An 8,954-nucleotide genomic window follows, 5' to 3' on the forward strand; every position below is an offset into this window, starting at 1 on the left:
ATGTATAATGAAGTGTTTTGAAAAGAAACAAACTCTTTATGATAAGGATAAGTATAGATATAATATCAGTAATTAAAAGAGTTTTAACATAATTAGGGTAAAATTTAGAGGCTATATATTTTCATACTGGTTTTCATATTTGAAACGTGCAACTCAAAAATATAGAAAAAAAGAAGAAGATGGCAGGTGGTGGAATAGGGCCAACTAATGGCAAGGCATATCCTGGAAATCTCACCTCTAAAGTCTTAGTTACTTGTATTGTTGCTGCTATGGGTGGTTTAATTTTTGGTTATGACATTGGAATTTCAGGTTAATATTTGATTTTAAAGTTTTTTTTTCCTTTCAATTTCGTATAATTGTGTTATACATAGGATTTAAGTTATATGCAGTGATTAATATAGTATAATGTCGGTGTACACAAAAAAAATTGTAAGTGAAACGATGTCCCGTGACATTGTTTAGACTAAGGTCTATCCGCCTTGTCTCGTAACATTTACTAGTTTATTGATCTGATTGTATAAATATTCATTACATACTATCGGCGAATAATATTTAAAATGGTGTGAATTTTTATTTTGACTAGGTGGAGTGACATCAATGCCTTCATTCTTGGAGAAGTTTTTCCCAGATGTGTATGCAAAAGAAGTACTACACACAGTGTCAACAAATCAGTATTGTAAATTCAACAGCCCAAAATTGACAATGTTTACATCATCTCTATATTTGGCTGCACTTTTTGCTTCATGGGCTGCTTCAATAGTAACTAAAGTTATGGGAAGAAAATTGTCTATGCTTTCTGGTGGAATTCTTTTCCTAATTGGTGCCATTGTCAATGGATGTGCCAAAAATGTTGCTATGCTCATTATTGGTAGAATCCTTCTTGGTTGTGGTATTGGTTTTGCCAATCAGGTAGCCTGACAGATTCACTGTTTACTTTTTCCAGCTGATATACAAAAATTATACACTAATAATATACATATTATACATAAATTATACATATACTATACATCTAGCGTCTATCTTTATTTTAAAGTGTTAATTCATTGATTCTTATTTATGTTATATATACTGACAGTTAAATAATATCATGTTGTAGTCTGTACCAGTGTACCTATCGGAAATGGCACCCTATAGGTACCGTGGCGCATTGAACACAGTCTTTCAGCTCTCAATCACAGTTGGAATATTTGCAGCAAATCTGCTCAATTATTTTTTCGCGAAAATAAAAGGCGGATGGGGTTGGCGTTTGAGTCTAGGAGGTGCAGTTGTACCCGCATTGATATTCATAGTTGGTTCGTTTTTTCTCCCTGATACACCAAATTCTTTAATTGAACGCGGTAAAGGGGACGAAGCCAAATCAAGGTTGATAAAAATCAGGGGAATTGATAATGTGGATGCAGAGTTTAATGATTTGGTTGAAGCAAGTGAAAGATCAAAACAAGTGAAAAGTCCTTGGGGGAATTTGTTAAAAGATAAACAATATAGGCCACAATTGATATTTTCTATGTTGATTCCAACATTTCAGCAGTTAACTGGGATGAATGTTATTATGTTTTACGCGCCTGTTCTCTTTAAGACAATTGGTTTTGGGGACACTGCTTCACTCATGTCTGCTGTGATTACTGGTCTTGTCAATTTTGTTGCTACTTTTGTTTCACTTCTTACTGTTGATAGAGTTGGAAGGAGAGCTCTGTTTCTTGAAGGTGGCATACAAATGTTTGTCTGTCAGTTACTTTTCTTTTAGTTCAATTAACTTCGTGTTGGGAAAATAATTTTCATTTTTTGAAAACACTCTTTTGTCCCGTTTTTCTTTTTTTTTTTTAGCTAGAACGTGATTCAATTGCATATTGTAATGAACTTGAAGTACGTATCTTTTCACACTAGTAATTCCTAGTTGATTAGCGTGGAATCTTCATTTAACTTCGTGTTGAGAAAATAATTTTCATTCCCGATACCCCCTTTTTGTCCCCTTTTTAGCAAGAATGTGATTCAATTGTGTATTGTAACGAACTCAAAGAACTTAGTTTTTCACATTGATCATGCCTTCTTGATGAGTGTGAATATAGTTTTTATTTAATCTTTTTTGTTACTCCTTAAGCAAGAATCTATTTCAATTGCATTTCGGAACTCGAAGGACTTTATGTAGTTTTATACATGTACACTATATTGAAATGTTGTTAGTATATAGTTTTTATCATAGTTCTTATTTTAACTTAGGGACTTTATTTTCAATCCTATGAAACAACATATTTGTATTAATATTATATTAATTATGTTTTTAATTTTTAATTTTTTGGTACAGATTGTTATAGCGATTTCGATTGCACTAAAGTTTGGAACTAGTGGCGATCCAGGGACATTGCCAATATGGTACGCGGCATTTGTTGTGGTGTTCATCTGCGTATACGTGGCCGGTTTCGCGTGGTCATGGGGCCCACTAGGGTGGTTAGTCCCTAGTGAAATTTTCCCCCTTGAGGTCCGACCAGCCGGTCAAGCAGTGAACGTATCGTTCAACATGATTTTCACCTTCTTCATTGCCGAAATCTTCACTGAAATGCTATGCTCCTTCAAGTTTGGACTCTTTTTATTTTTCGCATTTTTCGTCGTGATCATGACATTATTCATCTACTTCTTCCTCCCAGAGACGAAAGGGATTCCAATTGATGAAATGAGTACAATTTGGAGTAAACATTGGTATTGGAAAAGATATGTTACTATTCAAAAAGATGATGATGTTCTAAAATCAACACCAAATAAGTTGCAATCAAATGTGGACGTGGTGGATAAACAAGTTTAAAGCATGATTAGTAGATTAGTTAGATTATTTAATTGTTTGTTTGATAAAAATTTGTAGACATCTATTTAATTAATTATGTTTTGTTACATGTTTTTGTTTCTTGTTTGGTGTCCATGTAAAATGTTGAGTCCAAATTTGAATATTAGGTGTGTTGGTTTTAATTATTGTTGCTATTATATATAATTTTCTTTTGCGTTATATTCAGAATCCAAGGTAATATTTCCTTACTTCTATTTAAACCGACCCCAAACACATTTTTGAGTAGGATTTGAGTTATATACACATATGGTAATTTTTCTTATTAAATATTATATATTATTGCTATTAATTATTTTTCTTAAAAGTTATCTTTTAAATAACCTAATCATATACGATAATTTTTACAACTCAATGGAATAATAAGTTATAATTTTTTTTTATAATTGTTCTTCTTCGTCTTTCTTTCCTTTTTTTCTTTGATTTGGCATTGAATTTTTTTTTCTTATCCAAAGAGTTTAACAACTATTTAAAGAAATTGCTTTAGTCCCTAAAATCGTATAACCTATAAATTTGTTTTTCTTCAGTGTGTATGTGGCAAGTAAAAAAATTTAATGTCAGGGGGAATGTATTCACTTAGTCAAACATTGTGACTTTAATTTATTTCACACAAGTATCACATTTCTTGAGAAATATTACTGTTTATTGCATGTAAAAAACACAAGTTGAATTTGAGTACTATCCTAAAATTTCTACAAGGGATTCTTTTTCTTAATAATTTTCCTTATGATAGGAGGAGATATGTTGTTTTAGTACATTGAACTTAATAAGGCAGCCTCATTTGATTAGTTATAATATTTTATGGCACGATCTATTTGGACGCTGTCATTTCAGCAGTAAATCAAGTTATCATGGATGAAAACGCGATGAAGCACTAGTGCGTTTAATATTTTATTTTTATTAATTAATAGAATTTTAAACATATTTATTTATCATATTTTTCAAAGACATTAACTCAATGTTAATAAATTGAGGGTATAATAGGAAGAAAAAAATTATCCTTTCTTGATTTGTCAAAATTGATAAGTAAAAAGAGAAATCAAATTAAAAAATATTTGACAAATAAATAAAGACGGAGGAAGTATCATGGATGAAAATGATGAAGTACGATAAGGGAAATGAAATGAGGTACCCCTAAAATTGATTTCGTATCGAATTTTATGTACTATAGTAATGACTTAAATGATGATTTCAAAATCGATTATTTTTGCACTTGTTTTAGAGAAAAACAAAGACAAAGATAAATTGTTCTAATTAATTAACCCAAACCAAAACTCACATATAGTGACTCTCTTGATAGGCTACTTTGTTGCAAGCATGTGAGTCTTTAGACCTTATAAGCTTAATTAATTATTTTCAATCACGGACGTAATTAGTACGTTTTACTCGACTTTTTAGAAACCTATTAACAAAAGTTTGTGTCTAGATCAACACTTTAATTTGTACAGTATAATAACATGTTTGTTGTTTTAGGTGAAATTTCCTATGGACTCATCCTCAATGCCGCTTAGGCTCTCCAGATAAGAAATTTCTCTATTTCTTATTAAAGACTATACTATTTTTTTTCATCCTTTTTTTTTAACCTTTCTCTAAGAGGTTTTATTTTTTTGTTTTTCTGTGACTTGAATTTGCAACCTCAAGGTTGAAGGTGAAGAATGTTTACCATCTGAGTAATTCCTCTTATTTTTATTTTTGTTTAAAGGAGGGATGCAGCCGATGACTTCCCATGGGTCATCCATTCTTGATCCTAGTACTTCTTGTTCAAACACGCTTAACTTCGAATGAAATTCGATGTGTTATTGTTGGTATGATTGTATTCAAAACTATTCTACCGTACGAATCCGAATCTGAATCCAACATTATTAATTAAGAATGGAGGGATATTTACCGTCCCGATCCCAAACCTTCAGTATACCTATCTTCATGATACAGAAGTTCATTCCCCCAAAACACAAAGAACAATTAACTCAAACTGTTTCTTTTGAAACTCTGCCTACGCATAACCCCACCCCCACCCGCACTCACCCCGCACGAGAACATTATTTTTGTTTTATTCTCATGTTGTTGTTTTGTCTATTTTGCTGTCTTTAGTTTCTTCTACGTACCATAAAATTCTAATACAGGACAAAAAAGAATAGCTCTCTTTTGTTTTTCTTTACATTTTTCTGTTCAAAATTTTGCTACTACTAGTATATTAGGCAAAATTGGATGTACCAAAAAACATATATATAAATATATTAGGCAAAAGTGGGCAAGTGTATAGTTATTTATTATTTAATAGAAGACAAAAGAGTAGACAAAGATTGGCAGCTAATAAAATTTCATTTAAATGGGTGATTAAGTAATGAAATTCTAATTAGTACATGTTAAATGGAAGACGTCCAAGTTAACCGAATCATTTAGATTTGTCTTTCTATGATCAAATTGCCTTCTCTTAATTTGGTACTAAACCTAATTAAGTTGGCTAGTTTCTTTTAGAACAAGTATTTTTTTTTATAGCTATCACCGAATTCTATGCTATAAATCAGAATTCTTGAATTTATGATAGATAATTTTATATGACAAAAATTTAAATTCATTGAGAAAGTGGGCAGAGGTGGATGCAAAGATCCAAAGTCGAGAAGGAAACAATCTAGACTGTATGCTAAGGTCCCTAATTAATCACTTATTTTGTAAAATAAAAAAGTAATCGAGCGATGATAATCAAAAGGTGATCTTGGAACCAGGCATTCTTTGAAGAAAGCGTAATAATTTATTGATGTAGCTGATCAGAGGCGGATTCAGAATTTTGAATCTCTTGGTGCCACGCTACTTTGAACAGTAACCTATGACAAAAACTCCAGCATAGAGCAAGATAATACTTAATATTAATTAGCAAATATACATACAAAATTTAGACTTGTTTTGTTGGTTTAGTTAAGACACTTATGATTTTACTTACAAGAGGTTTAGGGTTCTAATCTACTTATTCACAATTTTTTTTTACAATAAATTTGCTACAAATGTCTTGCATTATAAAACAAAGTTTTAAGAAAATACACTCTACAACATGGCTCAAACTTGCACCCCCACGATGATATGGCTCAAACTTGCACCCCTACGATGATAAACTTGATCTTTAACCAATGACACCACAAGACCCATTATTTCTGAGGGTGTCACGTTTAATATTTATACTTTCCTTATATATATATATATATATATATATATATATAAATATTTTCAACCGCGATCACAGGGTAGCGTGACAACCCCTCCAATATACCTAGATCTGCCTCTGTGTAGCTCCATCGCACTGAAAAAATATCAAGACTAGCTCAAATAATTCGCCAAAATGATGAGACCTTTATTCACCCAAGTGTGCGATATGAGTTGATGAAAAATTATGTGCAAAAATACGATCACCGAAAATTTGTTAAAAATACAACAAATAATATATTTAAATCCATAATTATAAAAATGCATCTAAATCAATTTTATAAATCTTTAAAATATAAATAAATTCATAAAATTTAAATTGTGTCTCCGTAACTATCCAATTCTGGATATACATGATTAAAAGAGGTGTTTTATAGCTTTTTCCCTCTTTTAAGTCATGTTATAATATTATATATGTAATGTATATAGTCATAAAAACTGATTTATTATCTCTAGAGAGTAACTGGTATTTGCAATATTCAAGGGATGTATTAATTCACAAACTGAAACGGCAGGCATAAATTGCCCCTGCCTCCCTTCATAGTCAAAAATTATTTTTCGTTAATTATCACTATTAAATGACCGTCCCCCAATTTTTAATTTTTTTTCTCAAAGTCCACACACACTATGTTTTTTTCAAGAATAAATTGAACTCAAACATGATATTTACCATCATCATTTTTCCTATTTTTGTCGTTTTTTTGGCTGTAAATTTGATGCAGCAGGCCAAATAGTGACATAATTCTAAATTGGTCGGTTATATAAACGACACTTTATAGTAGAAACATTCAAAATCTTTTTAATTTTTTGGTGTCTATATATGCAAAAACTTAGTCAACCAAAATATTTTTGTTCCTCTAAGCCGACCGTATTTGAAAGAGATAAAAACAAAGAAAAAAATTCTAATTTTTCCCACTTATAAAAAGCCAACCAACACCAACACATATTGAAACCCTCAAAAAACCTTTTTAACTTTTTTGTTACCAAATTTAAGAAAAAAAGACGTGCTTTCGTCATCAGTGTTCTTTCGATTTCTACATATTTCACCATTTTCTTAGATTCCATCTACTCATTTCATAGTCGAAACATCTTTGCTTTTGTTATTAGTGTTCTTTTGGATTTCTATATATTCTACTCGTGTCATACTCAACACATCTTTCTTTTGTTGTTGTTGTTGTTAAGGATGTTGAGTCCTTTGATAGACCAAAAGGAAAAGAGCAATATTCCAAGGCAGAAAAACCATCTATCACTTGCAATTTCAGAAGCAAAATGCATAGGCAATATTGCATTTCCAATGATATTTACAGGCCTAATTCTTTATTCACGTTCAATTATTTCCATGATTTTTCTTGGTCATTTAGGGGAACTTTCTTTAGCTGGTGGTTCACTTGCAATTGGATTTGCAAATATAACCGGTTATTCGATTCTTTCAGGTTTAGCCATGGGAATGGAACCAATTTGTGGCCAAGCTTTTGGTGGTAAAAGATTCAAGATTTTAGGCCTTACATTACAAAGGACAATTCTTTTGCTACTTTTAACCTCAATTCCCATTTCAATTTTATGGCTATATATGCAAAAACTCTTGATATTTTGTGGCCAGGATCATGAAATTGCATCAATGGCACAAAATTACATTCTTTTTTCACTCCCTGATCTTTTTGCTCAATCACTTTTACACCCCCTAAGGATTTATCTTCGTTCACAATCCATCACATTGCCTTTAACTTATTGTGCTATTTTTGCAACTATTCTTCATATTCCAATTAATTATTTCTTAATCAAAATTCTTAATCTTGGTATTAAAGGTGTTGCCTTAAGTGGGGTTTGGACAAATTTCAATCTTGTTGGGTCATTAATTGTTTATGTTATATTTTCTAAGATTTACAAGAAAACTTGGAGTGGAATTTCTTTAGAGTGTTTCAAGGGATGGAAATCACTTCTTAATTTAGCAATTCCAAGTTGTATTAGTGTATGTTTAGAGTGGTGGTGGTATGAAATTATGATTTTATTATGTGGGATTTTAATTAATCCTCAATCAACAGTTGCATCAATGGGGATTTTAATCCAAACAACATCTTTGATATACATTTTCCCATCATCATTAAGCTTTGGTGTGTCAACAAGAGTTGGAAATGAATTAGGTGCTAATCGCCCTAATCGCGCTAAATTAGCAGCCATACTTGGACTATGTACAAGTTTCGTTCTGGGATTCTCAGCCTTATTTTTTGCTATTGTGGTACGGAATGTTTGGGCAAAAATTTTCACTCAAGACCAAGAAATCATGAAATTAACCACAATGATTTTACCTATTATAGGACTCTGTGAACTTGGGAACTGTCCACAGACAACATGTTGTGGTGTGTTAAGAGGAACAGCTAGGCCGAAATTAGGTGCTAATGTTAATTTAGGATGTTTTTATCTTGTTGGAATGCCAATTGCAATTTGGTTAGGATTTTTTATGGGATTTGATTTTAAAGGATTATGGCTTGGATTATTAGCTGCACAAGGTTCATGTGCTGTGACTATGATGTTAATTATATTGGTTAAGACTAATTGGGAAGATCAAGCAAGAAGAGCAAAAGAACTTACTGAGATTATCAATGGTGATTATGATAATCAAGATGAAAACCCAGAGGATTATCTGGAATCATCAGATTATCACAAGTTAGAGAATACAGATGTTTGATTTTATTTTATTTTTTTTCTTTTCAATTCTTGTGAATTATTGATTTATTTTTTTTTAATTACAATTTTTTTTTTCGTTTCGTACACTCGAAGAGATTAAATTAGTTCTTTTTTTCTTTCTTGAAATGTAATTAGGCACGTAGAAAGTCCTTTTTCTTTTTCTATTTTGTGACATGATAATTAATTAATGAAAGTCGGCATTATTTGTGCATTAATCTAGATGTCTATACGCTACAAT

The 8,954-nt window shown here is 31.3% G+C and overlaps 2 protein-coding genes across 2 annotated transcripts; both read left to right on the forward strand.

Moving 5' to 3' along the window:
• Nucleotides 1-143: 143 nt before the first annotated feature.
• LOC129888566 (sugar carrier protein C-like) lies at nucleotides 144-2,961 on the forward strand. Its single transcript, XM_055963525.1, has 4 exons — nucleotides 144-309; nucleotides 584-909; nucleotides 1,097-1,726; nucleotides 2,300-2,961. Exons 1-4 carry the CDS (start codon nucleotides 180-182, stop codon nucleotides 2,795-2,797), a joined length of 1,584 nt encoding a protein of 527 aa, XP_055819500.1. The 5' UTR covers nucleotides 144-179; the 3' UTR covers nucleotides 2,798-2,961.
• Nucleotides 2,962-6,991: 4,030 nt separating this feature from the next.
• Nucleotides 6,992-8,717, forward strand: LOC129888568 (protein DETOXIFICATION 49-like). The gene has a single exon (XM_055963526.1). It carries the CDS (start codon nucleotides 7,215-7,217, stop codon nucleotides 8,715-8,717), a length of 1,503 nt encoding a protein of 500 aa, XP_055819501.1. The 5' UTR covers nucleotides 6,992-7,214.
• The last annotated feature ends 237 nt before the right edge of the window (nucleotides 8,718-8,954 follow it).

The sequence above is a fragment of the Solanum dulcamara genome, chromosome 5 (assembly GCF_947179165.1).
Source record: "Solanum dulcamara chromosome 5, daSolDulc1.2, whole genome shotgun sequence".
In the NCBI taxonomy this organism is placed as follows: Eukaryota; Viridiplantae; Streptophyta; class Magnoliopsida; order Solanales; family Solanaceae; genus Solanum; species Solanum dulcamara.

Excerpts from the sequence above, each read along its gene's own strand:
- LOC129888566 (XM_055963525.1), top strand. The coding sequence starts at position 180 with ATGGCAGGTGGTGGAATAGGGCCAACTAATGGCAAGGCATATCCTGGA. Across the intron at positions 310-583 it reads TTATGACATTGGAATTTCAG|GTGGAGTGACATCAATGCCT; the intron begins GTTAATATTTGA and ends TATTTTGACTAG. Across the intron at positions 910-1,096 it reads GTATTGGTTTTGCCAATCAG|TCTGTACCAGTGTACCTATC; the intron begins GTAGCCTGACAG and ends ATCATGTTGTAG.
- LOC129888568 (XM_055963526.1), top strand. The coding sequence starts at position 7,215 with ATGTTGAGTCCTTTGATAGACCAAAAGGAAAAGAGCAATATTCCAAGG.